At 35.3% G+C, this 27922-nt stretch overlaps 2 protein-coding genes across 2 annotated transcripts; one reads left to right on the forward strand and one right to left on the reverse strand.

Annotated features, from left to right (window-relative positions):
* Window positions 1–1787: 1787 nt before the first annotated feature.
* LOC117342130 (protein HtrL-like) lies at window positions 1788–15017 on the forward strand. The gene is given in 7 exon segments (XM_033904139.1): window positions 1788–1891; window positions 2995–3132; window positions 4644–4730; window positions 6978–7064; window positions 12256–12318; window positions 12980–13129; window positions 13132–15017. Coding segments are annotated over 6 exon segments (1218 nt in total). The 5' UTR covers window positions 1788–1891; window positions 2995–3009; the 3' UTR covers window positions 13840–15017.
* On the reverse strand, window positions 14934–27902 carry LOC117342131 (zinc metalloproteinase nas-15-like). Its single transcript, XM_033904141.1, has 18 exons — window positions 27780–27902; window positions 26662–26809; window positions 25845–25947; window positions 25116–25240; window positions 24727–24847; window positions 23445–23514; window positions 22611–22814; window positions 22008–22143; window positions 21385–21482; window positions 20823–20997; window positions 20444–20518; window positions 19870–20010; window positions 19024–19215; window positions 18288–18413; window positions 17667–17864; window positions 16808–17125; window positions 15947–16063; window positions 14934–15163 (listed from the first exon to the last, which is right to left on the reverse strand). Exons 1-18 carry the CDS (start codon window positions 27801–27803, stop codon window positions 15054–15056), a joined length of 2481 nt encoding a protein of 826 aa, XP_033760032.1. The 5' UTR covers window positions 27804–27902; the 3' UTR covers window positions 14934–15053.
* Window positions 27903–27922: the final 20 nt, after the last annotated feature.

A 27922-nucleotide genomic window follows, 5' to 3' on the forward strand; every position in this document is an offset into this window, starting at 1 on the left:
GGAAAATTAACACTGAGGGGAATTATAATCATCATGCTTATCATACGGCGCAGTTGTTATTTAAGTGTCTATGTTGCTTACATTAAAAGTAAAAATCGAGATAAGAGGAGAATTTGCATTGTACATATACAGCTAGGGTAGTGTCTTTGATTAAAGTTTTGAGGGGAATACCAGATCAGATAGACATGATGGAAATATTTTTGCTATTTAAACAACACATAATTGAAGTCTTTGTTACTGTTTTGATAAGTTTTTCAATACAATCGGCCCCTTTTGAAAAATTCCAGTCCGCAATTTATTCAAATTGGCATTAAAAAACAAAAAAAACGAGAGGCACAGGGATAATTATTTGCCGGAACTGAAAACTCGAGGCCAGGGTTGGCGACGTTCTACTAGACACGGAACACAACGCAACATCCTAGGACCAACTTCGCCAGTATTGTTTAACTTAAGAATTCCTGAATCTGATATGATATAACATTGCATGAAATCCATGAGTACGAGTTTATTGAAATTAACATTCAATTTAACTGGAGTTCAGAATATAGAAAAAATATTTAGAATAATGAAATATTGGTTAAAACTAATGGATTAAAAAAATGTATCGTGAAGGCTGTGTTTTCCATAAGTAGCAATCTAGGCAATTGCTTTAAATGAGTCAATTATGTCAAACCTTGACCTTTCTCTCTCGGATTCGCAGAGGTGTGGACAAATTACTATTCTTAGAATATTTTATCAAAGTCAACAATATCGAAGAGGGTTATTAGGAGGCCTCGCCTAAATGTGTTTTATATAGGCACTTAATAAACCAACATACCCTTCAATACTATTTGACAAATTATATAGAAATAAAGGATCCTCAACATCCATAGCAGTTGTGTTCTTTTATTATGGTGCAGACATTGTCTTTTTCAACTTTTTCAAGTTTCTATTTGACAAATTGAAACACCGAATCTTTTCCCCTTTCTGCACATATCACAATACAACGAGAGAACAAAGACTCTTTATGAGCTTCAATTAAAATATAAAAGACGAATGTCATTTTGTTTTGAGACACAGGAATGATCATATCCTGAGAGTAAAATACATAAAACCATAGTACTGGCGAAATTCAATCATGTATACACTTATACAGTTACTAAGTGTTGATAATATCAGTGATCTTCGTAAACTTCCTAAATATATCTTTGAGACTAATAAGGCACGAGTGACGTAAAACATGTACATTTGTATATCGATATATTGATGATGACGACGACGATGACGACGACGATTATGATGTCTGTGTGTTTCATTTGTAAGCTGTAATTAAATGGTGTCCAACAAGTTATCAAACTTAAGGACTGAAAAAGTAATTGAACTGAATACATGCCATATTACCAAATACACACGTGTATGCTGCTAGTTTAAGCTTTCGAAAACAATCTTCAGATGAGTTGATTTCACGGATAATTTGCCAGGCACCACTTCGTTCAGGTAAGACTGTAGTTACACAATTCTCGACAAAAAAACAAAAACAACAAACAAAAACAAAACAAAAAACAAAAATAAAAGCAAAAAAAAAAAAGAAAAAAAACCCAGTTCGGTGTTCGGAATTCAAAGGGGTTGGTATTGGGAAGTTTGTTTATTACTGTACTAAAGAAGGATATATTTTGAACATCTCCATTTCGATCGGTATCAACAGGTGACCGGTTTTTAGAAGGATCTGTGTTGGGGAGTTGCACTGTACCTTTAACATCCGGGTTATGAATAGGGAGAACATCCGGGTCGCCGAAAATGACCCACAAGGTTCATTACACACGCGAGAGTTACCAGTCGTTTCTGATGGATCCCAGTGTGAACGTGTTGACGTAGATCTCACCGGGTATCAGCTACGTAAGGAGATATACAGGTATGTCTTACTTAAGATAAACATTGCATATTTTAAATGATATTTTCTCACCAATATACCATCTATTTTGATTGATATATTAAAACTACATACAGTGTCATGAAAAAAACGTATGAAACTAATTACAAAATGTACTGCGCCTTGAATATTACGCGATGAATTTTTTTTTATATGTTGAAGATCGGAAGGTTAAATGGTTATCGGTACAGTCACAATGAGCTGATGAAAAAACATCTTCATATCTGTAATTATGAATCATGACACGTGAACTAAACAAGGTAAGGTCTTTTTTGGATTAATTTACTCTGCTTGAGAGTCATTCTCCTTAAAACCATACACATATCGCAGATCCTGTGACTTGAATTATTTTAAAAACATGAAATTCTTGCGACAGTAAAGAGAAAGTGATATCCATGTCGATCTAATTATAACTATCATTATTTTGTGATTGTTAGTTTAAACCATATTTTATTTCAAATTCAAAGTTATACATTCCAACATAATTATTAAAAATATAAGGATTCAGAAAAAAGTATTATGATTGTTGTCTCATCGATTGCTAATTTGAGATGAAATTAACCTGTTATTTTTATAATAGTTTGAAAGCTTTGTTTAAATCTAATTTTAGATAGTATTTATCGAAAAATACGAATCTCCATGATACTGAAAAAATATGACACGGGTAATTTTAAACCAAACAACGACGAAAATATAATCGAAACATTACTCGAACTAAAATTCTTCACTGGTACGAATCTAATATTCACTAATATCGTCCCTTGTATCAACTAAACAAAATGTTAAAATCTCTAACGACGATTGAAATAAGTATGAGTTAAATTACACATTTCCTTACAAAACTAGAGATGTATATTTACTTATATACTTTCATTTTAAATTTAATATTGTTATGAACATGCATGCTATCCACTGGGAGAGCGGTAAAAATAGTTTCATCCACAGGCACTACGGAGTCAGGATATTATCTTAAATTATATATTTGACTTTATTTCACCGACAAATCTTGACCCCTAGTGCCTGTGTTAACAGCATCAATTATAATTAACACCTCATTATAATTAAGCCTGTTTTCTTGTTTTCAGCCCCAGTTGATTAAAATGGCGAAGTTTCGGACGCTTTGTATATGTCTGCCAGTGATTGTTGTTGTAATATTTGCTGCTAATCAAATTCACCAATTAAAATTTCTGAGCGACGCCAGCTCGAGGATCCGTACAAGTTATGTAAGTGTCAACATCAGACGTTTATTATTTACGCCATTTGTCCATGCTTTAAGTTCGACTATGATCTCTAGGTATGTAGAGTTAAATCAACATACAGGCAGTTGTTTATACATATCCCACTTTTACCTATATGACACTTTTGTGCAGTTGATATTTATTTTCCTTTTTTTCCCCGTCGTGCGTCGTGCCGTGTGAACAATTTTGTTTTAAAAAACGATATATTTTTCTATTAATGTAAAACCAGTTCATGATGGTCGTGTCGTATTTTCAAATTTTGTCTCTGGCTTGAGGGTCATTTCACGTCAGGACAATGTCCACGGGTACTAACATGGAGTCGATAGTGCAGTATTTTATTGATGAATGACCAGTAACACGGAAGTGGTCACTTAGTGCTGGTCAGGAAGAGTAGCCTTCATGTCGTATTTCCTGCTATGACTTAATTAAATGGACAGTGTCCACGGGAACTAAAATGTTGTTAACCCGAGATTGCAGTCTTTTTTGTAATATTGACCAGTACATGTATGGCGGAAGTGGTCAGAGTGAGGTGGTCAGTTAGACGTAAAATGTAGTTAGTTGGTGATTAAAATGAATAGCCGCCTTGTTGCATTTTCTAAGTTTGTGGAATGGACGGTGTCCATGGATACTAAAATGATATTTACCCGATAGTGCAGTCCGTTTTGTTTGATGACCAGTGACACGGAAGTGGTCAGTTTGTAGTGATTATATATATAACATTCGGACATGCCCGGGGGAATACAAGTGTATTTAGAACATATCGCATATAGCGGTTCATGACATTGTGTATGTACTGTGTATGATGATAGATATTAATCATAAATCACTAGAGACCGTTCGTTGGATACCGTGATTAATCCATGAAATTTATTTTTTGTTTGAAAACTGTTAGAAAACTAGTGTACAAATGTATATCGCTACTACCAGTAAAAATAAAGGCTTTGAATCACAGGGATTTGGCAAAAATTCCCAACCCACGGTCCATAAATATCCTGTATTATAGTGTCGACTATGGGCTGGGAATTCATGCCACGTTCCTGTGCTTTGGAGGCGCCATTGTTAAATATGTATATTTTTATTTTGTATTTTTACACCAAACCACTCAAACATTGTCTTTTGTTAGGGTATATCAATATGGGATAGCAAAACTTTAACCAAACGGTATTACATTGAATTAAAAAAATAATACAATAAAATAAACGATCATTCCAGACAAGAAGGATTCCCCAAGGGTCAGTGTTACGCCTTCCGCTGTTTTTGAATTTCATATAATGATATAACTACGGAAGCCGAATAGGCTACGAGAGAAAATCAGAAGTCGATAAAATAAAAAATCATTTTTCTTTTTTTGATCTAGCGATTTTTTCGAGATTTTTGTCGTAAAACGGCTACTTCATAACTACGACTTTCTTTTTCCCGTGAACTTTTGCTCATTTGAAGTTTCCTACTATTTTGGTGTTTCGTAAGAAATACAGGCTTTGATAACTTATTTTCAGCTTGATGACCAACAACCAACTTCATACGTACAGGTCATAAACCAGAGTAGCTCTATCCAGATCGAGGCTACAACAAAGGCGCCTAAGGTGAGACAAATTTAGATTGAATATTAAAAATAATTTTCGCCGTTATTTGATGATGGTTGGAATCGATCAAAATTGTTTAAAGTGTCATTAAGGATACCGCTGCAGTTGTGGGGGAGGGATGTCAAAATGCAGTAAGTGGAAGGTGCTACTTTTCCGACAAAAAGTAATTATGATTGATTAAATACGATACTAACAAATTCAAAAGCCACACATAAGAGTATGTATACGTTACACCGTCCAAAAGTTACATACTTCACACTTTTACCATCCTCCGAAAGTTACATACTTTACACTATTACCACCGTCCAAAAGTTACATACTTTACACTATTATCACCCACCAAATGTTACATACTTTACACTATTATCACCCACCAAATGCTACATGCTTTACACTATTATCACCCACCAAATGTTACATACTTTACACTATTACCACCCTCCTAAAGTTACATACTTCACACTTTTACCATCCTCCGAAAGTTACATACTTTACACTATTACCACCGTCCAAAAGTTACATACTTTACACTATTATCACCCACCAAATGTTACATACTTTACACTATTATCACCCACCAAATGTTACATACTTTACTCTATTATCACCCACCAAATGTTATATACTTTACACTATTATCACCCACCAAATGCTACATACTTTACACTATTATCACCCACCAAATGTTACATACTTTACTCTATTATCACCCACCAAATGTTATATACTTTACACTATTATCACCCACCAAATGCTACAAGCTTTACACTATTATCACCCACCAAATGTTACATACTTTACTCTATTATCACCCACCAAATGTTAAATACTTTACTCTATTATCACCCACCAAATGTTACATGCTTTACACTATTATCACCCACCAAATGTTAAATACTTTACACTATTATCACCCACCAAATGTTACATACTTTACACTATTATCACCCACCAAATGTTACATACTTTACTCTATTATCACCCACCAAATGTTACATACTTTACTCTATTATCACCCACCAAATGTTACATACTTTACACTATTATCACCCACCAAATGTTACATACTTTACACTATTATCACCCACCAAATGTTACATACTTTACACTATTATCACCCACCAAATGTTACATGCTTTACACTATTATCACCCACCAAATGTTACATACTTTACTCTATTATCACCCACCAAATGTTACATACTTTACTCTATTATCACCCACCAAATGTTACATACTTTACACTATTATCACCCACCAAATGTTACATACTTTACACTATTATCACCCACCAAATGCTAAATACTTTACTCTATTATCACCCACCAAATGCTACAAGCTTTACACTATTATCACCCACCAAATGTTACATACTTTACACTATCATCACCCACCAAATGTTACATGCTTTACACTATTATGACCCACCAAATGTTAAATGCTTTACACTATTATCACCCACCAAATGCTACATGCTTTACACTATTATGACCCACCAAAAGTTACATACTTTACACTATTATCACCCACCAAATGTTACATACTTTACACTATTATCACCCACCAAATGTTACATACTTTACTCTATTATCACCCTCCAACAGTTACATACTTTACTCTATTATCACCCACCAAATGCTAAATACTTTACACTATTATCACCCACCAAATGTTACATACTTTACACTATTACCACCCTCCTAAAGTTATATACTTAACACTTTTACCACCCACCAAATGTTACATACTTTACACTATTACCACCCACCAAATGCTACATACTTTACACTATTATCACCCACCAAATGTTACATGCTTTACACTATTATCACCCTCCTAAAGTTATATACATGTACTTTACACTATTACCACCCTCCAAAAGTTACATACTTAACACTATTATCACCCACCAAATGCTACATGCTTTACACTAATGACACCCACCAAAACTTACATGCGTTACGCTATTACCACCCACCAAAAGTTTTATAATCTCTTTTTATCTTTTAATATAACAGTAAATAATTAAATTACATTTTTTATGTATTGGTGTGAATTAGACATACCATTTCTATACACAGGGTGTCATTTGAAGCATTTTTGTGACAATCACTATATACGCTGTATAGCCTCTTTAAAATTTGTTGGGTTTCCCTAAAGTGACGATTTTAAATATAGAATATGGAGAGTTTATTTTGACATTTGATGGCATACATGAAATGAAAGGGCTGCTTGATTGATTTTCAGAGACTTAAACCACAACCGGTTGCACAAGAACAACTTAAAAGTTCGAGTGGTCCTATTAAGATCGAGAAAACAACGCCAAAACCGAAGGTAAAACATCATATAAAAGATGATTATTTAACGGAACTAATGGAAATGGATATTTTGGACAATTTTTTATTTGTTTACACGTTAAGGTAGACCGACCCTTCTGTGACGTCACAGACATGAGTCCGGCGATCCGGCGTCCGGCGATCCGGCGTCCGGCGATCCGGGCCCTTGATTATATTCACGAATAGTTACATCTGGTTTAATTTTCAAGTCAGCTGGGAGATAAATGTTTAGGCCTACAGCACGATGCGGTCAAGAGGTAAAGGGGTCAGTTTTGTAAAACTAAAAGACTAGGTAAGGCTTATGCTTTCAATGAAGTGAGAACATAAATTAAAGATGGTCCATTGAAAACAAGGACAGCGCCGATGTATCACATAATGTGCCAATGTGTGACGACCATATAACGTTAGTTACAATCTCGGCGGAGACAATTTATATCAAGTCAGGAAGAGGTTAGCACATCTCCAATTTATGGCAATGTAGAACAAGAGGACACTTCATGGCGCACGGGCCGACGCATAGTGGAGTTGGGGACTTTGGCCGATGCTCTAAAAGTACATGCACTTTGCGGCAACCAACAATTACTTCAGTATGTACTCCATCTGTCAGATTGTATATTGTTTGGGGAACGTTAGTTCGGCCTTGCGCACTTTACATGTGATATATTGTTATTCAGAATACGAGGTAGTCAACCATATTCCAACCGCGGCTAGACACAGATCAGAAAAAGGAGGAAACGCATGGGACGTAAACACAAAACTTGCAACATGCATTGATGGTATAAAAGATCTATATAAACTCTCACGAAATTTACGTTGACATTCGACAATTTTTCAAAAACCTAAAACCCGTGAAATTGATGTAGATGTTAAGTGCCTTTTTACTCATATTCTGGATATATTATAAATATTGTATTTAATTAACTGTAGGCCTATAAAACACGTTTCTTGTGATCCGTCTAGGCTGGAGATTTCACTCCATGGGGAGCTCTCTATCAGGTTCGAGCAGTTTTATAAATAGATCACAACAAAAACGGATGACGGATTGACAAGCACAAATTCGGACCCTTTAAAGAGGCATGTCCGTTAATGAATTGTAACGAGTTGCATAAATTGCAAAAAATACATAAACAAAAACCATCAAAACGCCAACTCTATTAATTTCTACATCACTACCATGTCAGCAAATTGCGGCGCCCGGGTGTAAAGCTCAAGAGCGTCTTCGTTGCCACAGGTGTAAAATACGGAAATGTTTAATTTTCCTATTTAACTATTACCAATCAATCCAATAAGACTTGATGATGTCAAAATATATAATTCCGATAAACTGTGAGATTTACAGTCATTTCGATCGCGGATTTTGCTGTATATGTTGCATAATTCGTGGATTGCGGCATAATTTGGTCATACCCGCCTACAATGTGGGCGAATTAGCAAAAAATGAGAGGTGTTTTTCCTGTCAGTTATCCTTGCAAGTTATAGCCAATTTATCATTTTGTTCCGTGGTCGGGTTATTTTCCTTGAAGGACATCATTATCACATCAAAAAAGAGAAAAAATATCCCAACCGTTCTTCCGATCCCGTCTTCGGCGTTCATTTTCTATCGAAATTATCGTTGTCCGGGTGTAAAATTCATCGATGCCCAGGTGTAAGCACCGGCGTCCGGTCAGTACGATTGAACCCGGTGAGTAAAGCCTGGGGTCGCGGTTCGATGACGGTGGAGGCACACTACTTGCTTTTCTGTTACATCGGTTGACCACTCCAAGTGCAAGCTATATGAAAATTAGAGGCTTCGTTGGGGATAAAACCTGGGTTAATGTGTGTTCGGGGCGAACACGTTTGAAAAGTGAGGAATAGTGAGGCAGGTTTTAATTGTAAATAGGGTACATAGTGATTTCAGGTGGGGGAATTTCCATTAAGTCAGTCGGTAGAGCGCGCGACGGAGCAGTAAGCAGAGGGTCGCGGGTTTAACCCCTTGTGGCGGCACTAAATTCGCTTTCCTGTTATATATATGAAAATATTGTTGTATCGTCTGCCCTTTTACGTTGTTAGTAGCAAAGAAATATGGCAGTAGAATACTGATGCCATTATTAAGTGCACGATCATTTGGAATCCAACAATGCAAAGTAAAGACAATGAAATTCACATCAGGACAAACAATAAACAAGTCTGTCACTCAACTTGCAGTGTTCGAAAGTAAAGGTGGTCCGATGGCCAGAGGCTATAGAAAACCTGGTCGGTCTATGTAAAATTTCTCAGTGTTGGCCCCAATGGCTATGAAAAGTTTGAGTCCTGACATACATTACAATTCATGCAAATGATGATATGAAATCCGAGCTTAAAATAGAGGTTTTTTTTAACCCATAATAGCGTGTTATTACTGGATGATGCAAGCGTTTGCGTGACAGTAATGCTACTTTTCAACAATATGTTTACAAAATGGGTCTGTGGAAAAATGACTTGGGCTATGGGATTTCAATTTTCTGTAGACATACTGTCTAAGGAATTTTCATATATACTTTCATGTATAGATGTTTAGATGTAATACATAGTTATGTTACAATGTGTTGTAGCATTTTTTTGTGTCATTCTTTTAAATTAACCCCCCCCCCCCCCCAAAAAAAAAAGTCTAAAATCTGAAAATGTGGTAGTATATATGTAACAGGAGCGTACGTTAAACTGCACCCGACTCGCCCTTGTGGACCAACAACCCAGGTTCGATGGGTAACTTGTATCTGTCGTATAGAGAGAAAACAAACGCCTTGAACTACAATTAACACTTTATTAACGATGACATAAACATTTACAACATGAAATTACATATAAACGGACAGCAGCATAGGCCTAGCTATATAATAAACATGCTAACCTAAAACCACCCCCATACCTGTACGACCTAACTAAACCCAACATCCCGACTAATACTTTCGTGTAAATTTGGCAGAGGACTCTATTTGTGTAAACTGAGGTAACATTTGTGAAAATGCGCATCATTTCTTTTTTGAATGTCCAATATATGCTACTGCTCGTGCTGAAATGTTCCAATATTTTAATGATTTAAATATACATGTAAATTTAAATTTGTTATTATATGGTAATGAAAACTTGGCTTTGGAAGTGAATAGTTATGTATTTGGATATGTGCAGTCTTTCATAAAGTCCAGCAGAAGATTTTGAATATATATACTTGTATCTCTTTATTATGTAAATGTACATTGTATGTTAAATTATCAATTTTTCCTCCTAAATGTTACATGATTTACTATATATTATACCTATGTCATTACTTGTAAATATTAACATGTTGAGTGGAGAAGGCTTCATAAGTTGTAATAACTTGTGCCTAATCCTATTGTTCTTGTTTAGACAATAAAATATGTTTAAAGTCAAGACTAGTACTACCCACCCAAGACCCTACATACCCTAACGTTACATTAGTACTAGCGAGAAAGACGTGACAGCACACAGGAAATTAATCCATCAGACTGCCCAGTATACGATACACCACCCTAAATTTATCCCACTTTTTAACAATACAAAACTAGATCTATAAGGACCAATCACGACAGAGGATACACAGGCACGACAGACACTGACGAAAAAGCAAGCGACTACGAACAATGCACGACAAAAACATCGACCAGAGACAGCACACGTGAACAGAGGACTAGCAAAGGTCAAGGTGACACAGGTACACATAGTACAGACACGACATATAGGCATGACATATAGTTATCGTTAAGCTCAACCCTGTCAGCTTAACCTGTCAGTACATACACGATAACATCCCCCGCTACATATACATGTTACGGTGAGTGATTACTGTCATAGGCTGCGCTCTTCTAAGGCTTTGCCTTAATTCAAATTACATTATCGCATAGGTTGGAACGCTCGACACTCGAGCAACCTTGTTTAGCGCTGCAAATGAAGCTCATATTGTGCATATTCTGGCATTCTGTATCACCGATACGCTTCGTTTGACATGGCGTGTTAGAAGAAAGCGTCTGAAGGACCGTTAGTGTAATGTTCTAATTTTCATCCGGAAAAGAGGAAAATATCCGGAAAATGTTAATTGCGTTTGGGAAATCAAACAAATAAAATTCTTTTAGAAAAAAAGAAAGCACCAGTAACATAGATTACAATATAATTTATGAAAGAAAATGGTAAAGATTTAACAAAAAAATTCATCAATCTCAGATTCCAAAATAACTGCTCTAATTTGGTAATTTGAGCCATACTTGAAGCAAAAGTTTTGGGGTACCAGCAAAGTAAACGGCCATAGTGTCAAAAGTAATATGGTGAGGTGTTATTTTTATTTTTTTCTCTTAAAGCATACATATGAAATTTTTAATTAAGCAAAAAAAAGGGGGTAATTTTTCTGTTCATTTTTTCAGGAAAAAAATAAACGTGTATTTTTTTAAATCAATTTTTCACTAAAAATAACAGGTTTTTCGTATAAAAATAGCCATATTTTGTTAACCACCCAAAGAATCTTCTCTTTTTTTGATAATTATGAATGATATTGCTCATACTGATGATATAAATAGGATATAAACTCCTTTTTATGCTTGAGGTGAATATTATCGGGGAAAGATAAAATCTACCAAAATCCTTAAAAATATGGTTCAGCTATTAATTAATACGTATCTTTATGTGGCCCTGGTAGTAAAACGAACGTGGTGACATATGTTTTTTATGTGCTTTTTGTGATAAGAGCATAATTAACATTGAAATAAAAATAAAATTAAGGAGATCTATCAGAGGAAACCCGAAGGGTCGGTCTACCTTAAAGAATTAACAAAAAGCGGACCCGATTCTACGATATCATAATGACCAGTGGTATAGAGATTACACGCCTGCCTTTCACCTAGGCGGCCGGGGTTTGATTCCCCGATCAGACTTGAAAAGGTATTGGGTCACCTGCCCTGACCACGTGGGGTTTCTCAGGGTACTCTGGCTTCCTCCTACCCCTTGCACGCTTCCATCAGAGCCAACAAGTGTGAATACTTTAGTAATATAAGTTGATATAATTTGTTTCGCAATTGCTGTAAAATAAATCAAGTTTACAATGTTTCATCAATATATTTTATATACAATCTGCATTAGTTATGGGAATTATTAAATCATTTCCAGATCATAAATTTTTAAAAACATTTAGTAAAATGCTTAATGAAGTCTTGTTTTTGTTCCAGATGAATGCATCTTCACCCACTACAGATAGCGTTTTACTAAGTTATTTGGAGGAAACTGTGATTGTAAGTATCAAATACTCGTAATTATTTATCTATCTAATCTATGTATGTGTAATTTACGGGTCAGTTATTTCATTTTACACTTTTAAATCAAAATGATTATTTTGATAGTGTTAAGGTTATATGCTACCTTTCAAATAGAGTTAAGGTTATATGCTACCTTTCAAATAGAGCTAAGGTTATATGCTACCTTTCAAATAGAGTTAAAGTTATATGCTATCTTTCAAATAGAGTTAAGGTTATATGCTACCTTATAAATATAACTAAATTATTGTGTATGCTTCCTCACACATTATAACTAATTTTTGTTAGAGTTAAGATTATGTGTGTTAAGGTTAAGGGTGTATGCTACCTCGCACATATATGACGTGATTTGAGTTTGGATTAAAGATGTACCTCTTCTGTACGTCCTATGACGTGTCTTAGTGATTTTCAATGCACACTTGCGTTTTGGTAAAGGTATATTGGTTAACACCTCGATATTAATCTCTAATGATTACGGATTACCAATCTGTTATCAATGCATTTATTCTTGAATATGCAAATCAGTCTGCATGCCACAGCAAACTAATATATACCCTTAAGTTAAAGTAATTTGAAATAATTCATATCTTGCAACCAAATTGTCAATTTAAAGTTAACTTTTCATTTTTTTTTCTGCCAGAAAAATGTAAATGACTTTGACCGGTGGACGAACACCAACAGAAGCGTAACCGTGGTAACAGCTTTCTTCGACATTGGTAAATATCCTAGAGGAAGCAAATCCTCTCGAGGACCGGACAAGTACAAGCAATGGATAAGAGTATTTCGCCTTGGATTCAAAACCCCATAATCTTCTACACAGACAGTGAAGAGTTCGAGAAGATATTTATCGATCTCAGGAAAAATGTTACGTCTAATACCAAAGTCATCCGCTTATCACGTGACGCATTATGGTCATTTCAAATAAAACCCAAAGTAGAAAAGATTTTCGCAAATCCTAGATATCCGAAACACAAGCCCTATACGACAGTTCCTGATTATACCTGTACCACGCATTCAAAGTTTCCAATACTTGCCGATGCGGCAAAAAGAAATATTTATTCATCTAAGTATTTTGCGTGGGTAGATATTGGTTATTTCCGAGAAATTGAAAACGCTACAAATAAATTCTGGTTGGAAGTTCCGACAGAATTCGATAAAACGAAAATTGGCGCCACGAGAATATTTAACTCTCGACATTCAGGAAGTGCAAGTTCTATCATCAGACTCAGCATGAATTGGATTGGCGCGGGCATATTCCTTGGTGAACGTAACATATTTTTAACATTTACAGAGCAGTACAAACAGTCTGTGATGCGTTTTTTAAACAAAGGACTTATCAGCGTAGAGCAATACATGCTTGGAGCAATGTATTCGAAAGTCGAGCGAATTGCATACCCTCCTAGAGTAGAGATACAGGCGTTCCAGCCGATTAATGGTAGGACAAAAACAACTGACCCGTGGTTTTACCTTGGTTTTCTAATGTACAAAGAGGTTAAATAAGGATTTGAGCCTTATTCCGAAGAATTGACGTAAAATTGCTGAACCTCGTGTCCAGAAATGCAGTCAGCGATCACCAATTCCAAAAGGCAACGTTGGACTATTTAAAACCATTGATTCTACAAATGGGAATAAGGTCGCTTACCCATCATATCAACGGAAGTGGCGATGGCCACAGGTGATAGTGTCTAACGATTGCTTCTCTGTTGTCTATTGAACAAGAAAGGAAGAATGTACTTTGACCATAATTTCCAAAGAGGTGAAGTCAGACGATTGGCCTTGAACCTGGAGTCTTCATTAGTTAAGTCAATATATTGACTCTAGGGTCGAGTCAGCGGTGACGTCAGACCGTTGAATCTGGCCCGGAATCCGAAGCGGTGATTTCAGACAAGTGACCTTCACCTTAGGGTCAAAACGTGAATTTACACCAATGGCCGTGACCCGAGACTCTCAAGTGTTGAAGTTGAATTTGTTGAAGTTGAAGGTACCCCTACGACCAGAAGCGTTGAAGTAAGACTATTTTATACTGAATCTAATGTCCGCAAATACCTGTTTACGTCAGATATGGCTGAGTGCACAGTGAACTATCCTCCCTAGAGGCCACAGCTATCATTTCACGTTTTGTCAGCCTTGATAGCTTTGTACTAAAATGTCATTATGACGTTTCAAAATTTGACTATGAAAGTTTTTTGGAGCGGTCCCGAATTCCGAGTTCATTTTGGCGTCGTCTTAAATTCTCTTACTTGTTCGATATGGTATTTTGACACGGATGATATATTCACTAGATGATAGTGAATATTTGCAATTTTTACAACAGCAAAACTATCATTTGTCATCAAGTTACTACACTTATGAATCGAAAAAAATTCGTTGAATGTCCGATAACGTCCGGATAGAAAACAAATGAAAATACGTTGAAGAAAAAAAGAGAATTTAATGTTTTAAGACAACATATACATTTTTGAATCAATCCTATCCTAAAGTATCACATGTAGTGTCTGACAGATATACATATATATATTGTTTTTCGTTTGTCAATATAATATAAAGATTTTTTTGTGTGGAAAAATCAGATTTTTTTCAACGATAATGTTTTGTAAAAATCTGTCATATTAATGATAAGGCAGTGCAATGTCTGGGTCCTGGTATATCATACCATACATACACAACGATACAAAACACTTGCGATATATAGTTTCACCACACCATAGAAGACGCTAACACACTTTACATGACTTTTGGCAGAATCGAAGCATGTACCCCGGGTTGGAACTACACTGGTTGTCTTTTGCCCACGTTGGACAATAAAGGTGTTCATCAACGCATACTGAAAATGGAAACAAAATTGCTTTTTAAAACTTGTCAAAGCATAGTGAACATTAACCTATATCATTTTATAACTCTCTTGAGTTGATATTGCTATTTAACATGTTTATTAAAACATTTACCAATGTAGAGAGGATATCACGCCATAATTAACATAATTTTTAATTTATTGGACGAGTTAATTAATATCATATAGGACGAGCCTTTAGTGAAATAAAAATTTGATTAACAATACTGTTAGATATTTTTTCATTCTACAACTCGAGATACATGTTAACACATGTAATTATAATGCGAATCTTATACAGCAAAACTATCTGACGATGTATGTTTTATATCCGCGACAATAGTGTACCGCATGAACAGTCTAATTATAAATGACGTCACAATATAGCAATTGCAAATTACGTAGACAATTTCATTTTCATTGAACGACATTACTTGCATGCAAAATGAAAATTGCTATTTGATAAATGTATTACCAAACACTTAAATGACTCTTGAACATGCATGGGTGTTACCTGACTTGTCAGGGTCGATTAAAATATTGTTGTATTCGCCTTATACCTCAAACACTCAGGACATGTCAAATTATTCATTCATTAAAAAAGAAACATTATTTTTCATTCTCGTGAAGAACCCTCTTTTCACAGTAGAAAAATACACTTTTAAGCTCATCACTAGAAGCTGACAGTTACTTCTATCTACAAAGACAGAGACATAGATATAAGTAACATTTCGTGATAAGGTGTTCGAGGGGTACCAAAGTATAGCTGAACCTTACCATCGTTACAGTTTTTACACGACTTGCGACATTCTCTCAGGCTGAATGCGGCGTTATTACCGCTACAATGTCCAGCGTCTGCCCAGGCTTCACAATTCGAATGTAAATCATTGCATTCTGTGAATACAACATAAAATTATATCAATTAAGTTTTTTGTTAATGTAGTAAGCGACAATTTTTATTTGGACGCGTTCATTGGTATTTACCACACACGACCATATTTGTTCTGTCTTGAAGCGAATCAAAATAATTGCGTAAATATCAGTATATAATACGTTTATATAGTTCACTAATAGTGCGCTTAATCTTACAGTTATATTCCGACATCGTGAAGTTAATCGCCCCCAAAATAGCGCTAGGTTTAGGTTGACACATGACCTGGTGACATCTTCACTGAAAAAACTATGCGATGCCCATTGCATGCTATCTATAGCAATATTGCTAAAGTGTCTTTCCCACGGACAAAACTTTAACAGCTCAAAAGAGTCCATGACCTTAACTGCTATCAGAAATACAAATCAACGGGATGGGAAAGTCATTTCTGATATTCTTCTCTGATTACATTGTCCGTTACACTACCGACTATGTTCTAGCGTTCCATAGTAGTAATGTAAACGTACGTAATTTATCGGTAATCTTATCTAAGCGATTTTTGCGCTGGAATCATTGCGCTAAATTATTACTTGTTACATGACACTTTCAATGTTCTATTTCTCTATAGTCAATAATGGCGGTGCGTCAATTCATAATTGCGCTGGTCTCAAACTTTGATAATGCGCTCAAAAATGAACGCATTTATAATAAAAGTAATAGTAAAGTAATAGTAAAGTAATAGTAACAAAAGTCCGTAATTTACCGACCTAGAGGTACTATCGTTGGTTCCACTGTATCAACGGTTTCATCATCAGTGTCTTCTTCTTCGTCCTCATAATCATACTCTTCATCTAACCCAGTGTTGCTATCATCATCTTGTGTGTCAATATCTATCTCATCGTCGTTCGATACGTCTTCATCGCGGTCATCGTTACGACCTCCTGTGCCGTCGTCTTCGCGAGTACTGGCACACACACCACAAGAGCGTTTGCAGTTGGTCTTCATGTAACCAGGATTGATGTCACAATGTCCGTTTTTAGACCATGAATCACAGTCAGCATCGTTGTGGTAGTTACTACAGCCGTCTATAACACATACACATAATAAAGTCATAATTCATTTCACCTTACATGTGCTTCATCTCCAACAAACAATAACTATAATCGATTGAAAAATGTTGCGTGTTATTATACAATACCATAAGTTTCATAATTTACACTAGTACCACCCTCCAAAAGTTTGAGCATCTTTTTTTTCTTCTTCAAAATTTTAAGTGAATGAATAATTCATTGCACCTCAGAGAAATTCTCTGTGTTTATAATTAAGTTTCCTGCCTTATAAGTTAGCCGATTTCGTTTAATTTCGATATCATTCTTTACCGCGGTGCTATTTTATTTCTTTTTGAAACCTGTTAGAATCAGGAGCTTGTTTTTATTTGAAATGTCATGTACATTGTACTTTGTGTGCGCTAATGAAAGCACATTTTCTCAAAGATGAAATTGTTGTATCCAAACGCTTTGCGTGTGAAGCTTAGCAATAAAAGCAGAGACATGTATTTAGCAATTTTACAGGACTTTCCAAAGCTAGGAAAAACAAATTCAATAAAGATACATATTTAAGACATGCCTGAGGTATCTTCATCATCGACGTCATCGTCTCCCCAATCGTCGTTATCATCTACACTTTCCTCGTCGCTGGTACTGCCGTCACATCCGCCACAAGCTTTTTCACAGTTGAAAGGCATCCATTTTGGGTTCTTCATACACTCGCCGTCTGCAGCCCACACCCTGCACTTTTTATCATCATATAGGTTCTTGCACGATCCTTGATAGAAAGAACACAGATGTTCGTGACGTAAGAAGTCACACAAACACAATGTGGCCAATTTGCATATTCTATGCTGTCATTATCTTCCAGAACAAACTTTGTCACGTTGGTATTATTACACATAGATTATGTACGTTACTTTATTCTTTCTGAACGGGGATTGTAGTGTGTTGGCCTAACAAGAATCTAACTGGTTTTTAGCAATAGGAAGTCAGTATTTTGTATCGTATATGTCCAATAATTTCAATATTTTCATAACATACTCTTCGTAGAAGAAATATATATTCAATGCCTATATGTACATATCAAACTCCATTTATCAATACAGAAAACATCAAATTCTTCATTCGACCAACTTAAAATTCTAATTATAATTTCATTTCATCAAATGGAATAGAGGCCAAACGGAAGTGAACCTACCGTCATTACACCGATTACATGACTTCCGGCAGTTGGGAACCATCCAGTCTGGGTTACGGGAACATTCTCCACTGCTTGCCCACTTAAGGCATTCGCGTGTGTTATGCTTGTCTCGACAACCCTGGGCTAAACACAATGTCAAATCAGTTAGCCAGTGAAGTTGTTTTAGAAACTTCAAACAAACAAAAGTAAGCATATGAATTGCAATACTAAAAATAACGAGGAATACATTTTAATATTGACATAATTTCGGAATAAATCATAAAAATATTCAGCGCCGATTATGCGCTCCTTGTCAATAAATACTATATTTGTTAGTCAAGTGTTATATCTTTCCTGTCAGAAGGCATGACATTGGAGGGAACAGATATAATTATGCCAGATGTCTAAATGGCTATGTATACGTTAAAGATAAGACGTTACATTCATGGACCTGATTATAAATGTTGGTAAATATATAATCTTTGCAATAGCAACTATTCCCAATGAGATTGACATTCTTAAATTCAAAATTGAATTGAGCTTACACACTTATTTGTGTAAATCTGAATAAGACTATGCAAATGTATTTCTTTTCTATTCTTCGGAGAGTTGTGATATTTAATGGGTCGTCCGTACAAAAAATTATGTAATCACACTTAGATATATTTGTAAAACAAATCATCCACTTTTAAAACAGTTATAAAGCGTATAAATTGTTATAAGTGAAGCTAAATTCTTTGTAAACGTTTCTTACGATCATCATCCTGGTCTCGGTTTGTAGTTTCATCTCTGAGGGGCTTGTCCGTATTTGGAGGCATTGGCTTGTCACAAAGACGACACGCCCCTCGACAGTTGTTGTACATCCACTCCCGATTGACTTGGCACTCTCCCTTACGCGCCCAGATTTCACATTGGGTTCCATTCGTGTGCACATTCCCACAGTTTTCTGTAACAAAAAACCCATACAAATCAATGTCATCGAATTGTTTACGCTGTAGCATCAACTTTGGAATCAATAGAATGAACAATTAATATGATTGTTCCTCACAAATGTTGCATATTTGTTTGAAATGAATGTACGCAATGAAATGTATAGGTAAAGAAAAATCACGTTTAAATGTATATATTTTGGCCAATTAGAACGATTCTTGGAAATTATTATTAGTTGTTGAAGACTATGTTGTGAATGATAAACATTAATAAATGACCACATCGTCATTTCACAATGGAAAAAGTATGCATATGCATGGACACAGAAAAAAACTCCACAGAGAACACCAGGATGTGAAAAAAACAAAACAACCCCCCCCCCCCCCCCCCCCCCCCACAAAAAACAAACAAACAAACAAAAACAAAACAACCCCGTTGTGGAAAAAAGGCAAAAAAAACCCCACTTATCAAGTTTTTCAAATTCATATTTAAAAAGATACTTAGCATACTTATTAGGACAAAATATACCCCGATGTCCACACATTGTCAACGGAAACACAAAAAAGAGCGAGCAATGCATATAAAGTCAAGGCCAAGGGGAGCACAACCTTGCTACGTTCGACCTCCTAAATTAGGTACTTTGTGAGTACTGTTCGTTGCCCCTACTTACTCGTGGCTACCGTGTTGTTATTAGAACACATTCCACATGTGCTCTTACAGTTGATTTCCATCCAATCCTCATTGACGACGCAGTCTCCATTCTTGGCCCAACTGTCACACTTGTCGTCGCTAAACTTGTTATGGCATTCCTCTGTTAGGTGGTAAAACGTACATTTACACATGATGTAGATACGAAATAGGTTACCTAGTTTCCAACCCTTATTGTCATTTTAGAATGTGACTTAATGTGAAATTGATCTGGATTTAAATTGCAGATATCGTCGATAAGCACAGAACACTTTTCTTTCCGGAACATATTTTGTTCTTCCCTCTTGTACTTTTCCAATAGTCCCCATGCAAATGTATATCTCGAGTGAGAATCAAGTTTTTTTTTAAAGTAGATACTTTCTATTGTTTTGTTAGGAACAGAAAAAAATCTTTATGAAGATGGGTGGGTTGCACAGACAAAATGTATAAATCTCATTGTCCCATTTATTGATTCATAACCATTACTAGTGTTACATCTTATATCAGCATCTTGATTGAAACATTTAAGAAAAATAAAATGAAAATCAAAAACTTACCAACGGTCCAGTTTTTGGGGAACAGATTGGTAAAAATCCCTAGCCACTGCCAGGCCCATGTTGCTACGTGATTTCCTGGAACTGAAGAAATTATACAACTGTATCAAAATTCTTCATAGCGTTGGAATTGTAGAAATTAGGACAACTAGTACTTAATAAGTACAGTAAAAGGAACACGAGCAAGAAAAAGACCTGCTTTCGAGGTGATGTGGTTAACACAGCAGTAATGCAGTTTTATTTGCTTCGATTGTAACTATTAAGTTAATCTTTTGTGACGCTAATTTTAATTAGATATGAAATAAAGCATTTTTGTATTCAAAACATCATTTTATATCATGTACGTAAATAGATATAACAGGTAACGGAGAAAAATATTTACCTTCCGCATTGACTCCCGCCTCGCCACACAAACCACATGCCTTCTGACAGTAGCGATTCATGAACTTGGCATTGAGCTTACACTCTCCCTGTGTTGACCAAACGTAACAGCTCCAACTGTCGTACTCGTTTATACACGCTAAAACACAATTCATTTGATACCTTCTAGTGATAGCCTTTGAAACTATGTTTTTTAAGATTATAGAAGTATACATATATCATAGAAACAACGGGAAATATCTGTAGGATGGTGAAAACATTTTACATTGATTTCAACAGAAATTTAAAGAAACGGATTGATATATGTTTCACGACTTGATCCAGGATAATTTCCATTAATAATAATTATAATAATAATCAATGCAATAAATATTGTAACTCTATGAAATAAATTACGCTTTATACCAAACTTATGATTCTGTTATGACGTTTATTGCTGGTAAATAATAAACAAAATTGTTCAATTCCTGCTTGATAATTATAGCAGTTATTGTAGTTTATTAAATGAAGCAAATGAAAAAACGACACATAACGTACAATTTGCGTCTGGGATTCTGCCTAACGTTCTCTTGGCAATCTGAGGTTCCGTCAGGACAGATACAACGGCAATTCTGGTCCACGATTCCTCCGTCTGCGCAGCGAACACTTCTCGGACATATAGCTGAAAACAAGCAATATGTACTTGTATTTAATGCTGTGACAAAAAAAATCATATTTTTAATTTATATTTCCAGACATCACTATTATCCTAATATAGAAAGGGCGTGTTCTTATATAGGCAAATATAAAAGAAAACCATATCCATGACATATGATCAAAACTATGATCTGATGCAAACCAGATAGTACAAATCATATTACATTGATTCATCAAAGGTTAACACAATTAGTATACAAAAACAAGGCATCTCAAGTAATACGAATCCCCTCGTTATTCAACATTGACCAATATGCAACAAAAGGGGGTTAGAATCATCTAATCACTATACCTCCAAGGAAAATCCTGCTTTATTTTTAAATAAGAGATACTATTTTTAATATCCTGAAATTCAATGTTATTGTTATGACCTGTTTTCATGATTATATCGAAAATACATATAACTCACGGAAAACATATCGATATATCAACTGCTGATTAGATTTCAAGTATGATATATGATTACTCTCTCCCCCTAATAATTTGATACCTGAACATTCGTACATCCGGTTGACCGCTTTGATGTCACTGAAGGACAGTTCCTTTCGCCACACTTTTCCAATAGTCTCCTCCTTGGATGGATCCTTGGCCCGGATAGTCTGTGATTTACCATCCTTTGCGAATGCCTAATAAATGCAAATAAAAAATGCAGGTCTCATAGAATCCCATACATGTTCAGATACGGTTGAGATACAGGAATAAAACAGGCCGGCGTAAGGCTGCTCATGCATGTTTAAGATAGCTCTGAATGAATGTGTCTTTTATCAAATGAGGTTATGTAGATTGCGTGAACACTTGAACAACATGACGTGTAAAAACTCTTGGAAGAATCCAGAGGATGCCTATCTTTGATTTGAAGGGCTACATATGGTAGGCCGATAAACAGATACCAATATAATTATTTCTTTTTTTATGTCCATAATATTGGAGTCATGTTAGAAGTATGCCAGATTTGGTAAGTAACACTGCTGCGCTATAGCAAATTACAAAAACACCCACATGGTGAAAGATTACCGATTATATTAATATACTTAAACAATTGTCTGTGTAACATATATACCATTGCATCCAGTAGGCCTTGGATTTTACTCACCGTGACTCCGTAGTGCATCACAGAAGAATACTCATACGGGACATCATACTGGTTGACTTCTTGGGTCGAGTATTTGTTAAACCATATGCGCATGCTCGGTGCTACGTTATTATAGAGGATCTCGATAAACTCGTCCCTGTTCGGAAGTTGATGTTCATGAACAAGGCCTAGAGCATGCCCGATCTCGTGGAGGTACAGTCCTTTCTGCGTGTTTGAAAATATATATTGACACAATAATATATGTTAATGGCTATCATATTAAATAAAGTTTTGAAATCTTCACCAATACACATTTATAGCATATTCCACAGTAAAAGTTAGGAACATTAATCACTATAAGGTATCAAGTTCTTAACGCCGGTCACAAAGATATATCACCTCCGACAAAGATGAAATTAAAAGCCCAAACATTTGGAGGGTGGTAAAAATGAATGTAACGTTTAGTAATGTAGAAATATACAACAGCCTACACATTTTCTCAGTCGATCAACATTACTGTTTATGGTTTAAGGATTAAAGTGTCTTTCTGCTGGTTTTGATCGCAAAATAGAATTAGCTTAAAATAAAGTTTACTAAGATAATGATATCAGAAATATGCTGTAAAGTTGTCTATGACATAAATATACCCATATACTCTAAAACTAAAGTCGCTATGAAAGTCGGACTTTCAGCATTTTTAGTTTCATCCTAAATCACATTTTTAAGCTTAACATAGCAAATCGTTCCGGGTACACGTTAAGAGCACCATATTTGAATTATATAACATCCTTTATTTTTTTTAATCAATTTTCCATACTCAATTAGTTCATAATCTTCTACTAAAAACAAACTTACCCAACGACATCCGTTTTGATCCAGGTTGAGAAGCTGACCGCCGCCCACCATGCCTAATTGAGAGTTACACCTGTGTGGTCAACACAAACCGAGAATAAGATGTTGTCGGTCAATTTAAGGTTTATCTCTTAAGTAATAATATTTTGTACAAATGTTATACACAGTTAAACTAGCCCAAAACAGGAAACAAACCGTTTGCAATTCTCCCGGCAATTTGCCTCGTATTTTCACTTTATCGTACAAATTAGTAAAAGGGATGATACGATATCACATACATGTATTTTGTTTGTATATGTTATATACTGTAAAAGTTACACATTTTAGCGGTAATCTTATTTAAGAATGAAAGCACCCCGCTTAATCATAGCGCTAATTGTAGTTTATCTACACTGGTTTCTATAGCAACATTGTTGGTGTGCTAATTCATTATACCGCTAATGTGTTTAAAATCAATTTTCACTGAAAACTCGGTGCGTCGCAATAAGAATGTTTAAAGTATATATATAATTTAAGATGACCGATGAAGATGTCTTATATCGACATTTTAAAGTATTTCGTTTTTTTTTTCAAGTAAAAACTAAAATCCCCTCCTACATTTCATTTGCCGGGAAATTAAAAGGACTCGAATTACACGTGCTTTTCATTCTGTGTGTGTCTATTTCATATTACAGCAACATGTAACGTTTATCGACCACGGAATATGGATTGTATTGTGTATTTACATAAATTAATTCATAAAGTACATTCAGCCTATATCTATATTTATATGAATATCGAAAATATGCAATAAGGAAAATTCACAAATGGAAATAAAAATAAATAAAATGCATTTATGAAACTTTCATCTAGTAGAAAGAATGACAGCTGATGTTATTAATTAACCCTTCGTCATAGCAATAAGCATGGCAGTAATTATTATGTGAACACTTTCTATAACTATAACAAATGAATACCCTTAAACAAAAAGGAATTTTTCTTTTGCAGATATATACTGTGAACCAGTTTATTTTCATTCGCGATTAATTTTCGCGTATTTTGCGGGCAATTAAAATTTGCTAAAATTTATCGCAGCGAAAAGTTTCAATCAGTAGGCCTTTTATGGCTGTAAATAAATCGCCTCGAAAAAGTCGCTAAGACATGATTTCAAGTAACCGCGAAAATCAGTTCACAGTAATACAAACTTTCCACACGCTCTTTGTACAGATATACCCGTCCTTTTGGTAGGAAATCCACATCACAAATCCTTTGTCAATCGAGGAAGAAAAATGTTGTCTCTACTTGCCCATCCCCGTTTTGAAACCGGACATAATTGTCGTCCTCGGCAGCTGCCTCCCTGAATCGGACACAGGTGTATTTTTCCCACTCCCGCATGGCAACACGAATCAGGTATCTCTCCTTGGCCTCTGTAATTGTACAGGTATACTATAAAACAGATGCGTGATGGTTTCATACAGTATGAAAGCTATAATTTTGTTTATGTAGGGATTTTGTAACTCAACCAATGAATGTTGAATTTTGTATTTAAAACAGAAAATAGTAAACATATCTGTTTTGCATACTTATTTTGACTTTCTTATCAATTAAACTATTACCAACCAGTAAATATACAGCAAATTACATCTTATTAGCATATTTATCACACAATTAATCACAGAACACAATTCAACATACTGAAGTGACCCGGGGTCAGATAGTATGGTACCACGGCATTCGGCCATCTAAGGTCAATTCGTCTTACTGCCTTTCGTTTCTTCCTCTTCTTTTGTTCAAAATATGGCATCATCCTGATATCTCCACTAAAAAACAAGAGATGGATATCTGATATGTAGGTGTTTGAATAAGCTGACCATATTAGTCAAAATCGCTAGTATACGTATACATTGTTATCAGTTAGCTGACTTCGAAGTTAATCAATTATGACTGGCTATGGAAGGTTTCCATTGCTTTAATAACGAAATCTTAGTTTGGCATCGTCACGCAAATTATGTCATAGAAAAAGAAGCATTGTCATTTTGTCATTTTCTACCTCATAACATCCCTGGTTAAATGACTCAAAATGGAATTGATGAAACTCTTCCTGCGAATTGTTTATCAATCTCATTTGAAATTTGATTTACAAGCCATACATTTAAAATACCATTCCATTTCCACAGCTATGGTTTTCGACTTGTGACTTCTGATTTGTTTGACCAGACTATTATTCACTGTTTTCAGCATAACAATAATAATTGTTATAAAGTAAAAACGTGAATGTGAAAGTCTTTAGCGATCTTCATAATAAACTAATTAAAAAACTTATATTAACAAATTAAGATTGTATTCATATATACAATTTTCCATTGTTTCATCACTCCGACCCTACCTTAATACAAAACATAGAAATGTAATACAAGGCCTCACTATTCAGGCGGCTGGTACATATTACGGAATTGTTCTTCGGTCAACAGCATGTCCAGCTCGGCCAGGAACATCCCATCCGGTCCTACCATCTTCTGAGCAGACACTGTCAATATAAAAGACAGGTTTGCATGCTGCTTCTACCCAAAATCAAACCAGGCATAGTCATATAGGAAAAGAATATCATCACACTTGCCCTCTCACTACAGTATTGTCATACAGAATTTAATACATTGCAAAAGAGATAGGAAATTTCACAAAACATTCACTTATTCTCAGTGTTTACTGAATTATGAAATTTTAATCCCTCCCAAATCGCTTTTCCTGAAAAGTGAAGATAAAATGCATCTTACGTATAACATACCTTATTCTTTGAATATAAACTAACTTGTAAGTCGATAGTAAGTTCAATAGAGATCTGCTTTTAGTTTCTCAGAATTTAAGTTTTTAACCCCCTCCCCACCCTGGAAATGAATAAAATAAATATGAAATAAATAAATATATAGTTATATCCATGCTACAACACAAATATGTGTCTGGTTAAAGCTGATATATCATTGACACTTCTCACTTTTTCACAAATTGAACTCAGCACAAAATATTGAAGTCCCTCATTTCACGAGTCTCTACCACTCTCTGGACCATAAACCTAGATGATATAGATGAAGGGCGTGCTGAAATGTCCGCTATGGCATCTTACGATATACCAAATCTGGTTAAAGTTGAACTTATACTTTTTGAGCAACGGGTGTTTATCGACGAGAAGTTAGTAAAATAAAAATCACTTTCAAATTAAGTAAAATAGATAAACAATAAATACCATTCATCCCTCCAAGCGCTCTCGTGAAAATCTCGTCAAGACTGAGGGTGGTATACTGTTCCAAACTATTAAGATCATCCGGCCCCATGTCGAGTTTCCTGAAAGCAGCCAGTTCCTGGCTCTCTACCACTCCACACAACAGTAGAATCTATTCATACAGTCAGCACAAACGTTATATGTCTGGCCACAAAGGACCAGACTTGTTATTGTGCAAGCAAAAGACACCTGTATCTAAGAGGTGTATACTAAGATACAGACGTGCTTCGTTTACAATGGATTCCCAAGCTATTAATGATTCCTTATTTAAAGATGTCGAGTTCGACTATGCTTGCAGATCAATACAGGCATTATTCTGATTCTTAAGTTTCTAAAGTCAGTGTTCAGCGTTTCAGTTACATGTTTACACAGTTTACTCTGGGGAGAGGATTCACCGATTTCAATGGACCAAGTTGAATGAGCGGTTCTTCCAATTGTTCAACCGAAAATATATGTATCTTAATTTCTGACTGCAATTTTTAAAACCATTTTAAAACTAGTGATTATATGGACGAGAGAAACTTTCAGTTATATCCCTATTAGGCGGAGCTAACGTGTCCATGTGTGAGAGGAAGTTCCGGTGTGTATGACGTCATCAATTTTGTTGGTTGTTTTTTAGTTATATAAAATAAACAGAAGAGTCTGTAAATGTCTGCGGAAATATCATTATTATATAATATACGATTTTAAACAAAGAATGAAATTCATATAAGATTAATTTACAATAACATATAATTTAGCTGCATTAGCAAAATATTGAATAACTTATATATGGTTATACACCATATATAGGATATTTTCAGCGATGTGTTATTCTAGTAACCGAGACATCAACGGTTGGAAATATGATTCGATATAATCAGTACATACCTGCAATAATTTATCACGAATTACATTATTTCTTAATCTCATTACGTACACTATCTGCACTAAGCATACACTATGACTCAAGGATTAAGTCTCCCCCAGTCTTTTGTTGTACTTTAAACCTAGATCATATTATAAGTCAGACAATTAAGTAAATAGGTAAATACCTGGTATTTTACGGCTAATCATAACATTTTAAGATATAACTTTCCTACCTGCAATACGTAGAGGGTAGTCATATTGCCATCTACTGCTGTCTGTCGCACACTCCCCTGTAGCCCTACCTCCTAGGCCACAACACATCTAGGCCAATGTCAAGAGTGCCACAGGAAGTTCACTATACTATTGCGGTTGATAC

Source organism: Pecten maximus, chromosome 14, assembly GCF_902652985.1.
Source record: "Pecten maximus chromosome 14, xPecMax1.1, whole genome shotgun sequence".
Lineage (NCBI taxonomy): Eukaryota > Metazoa > Mollusca > Bivalvia > Pectinida > Pectinidae > Pecten > Pecten maximus.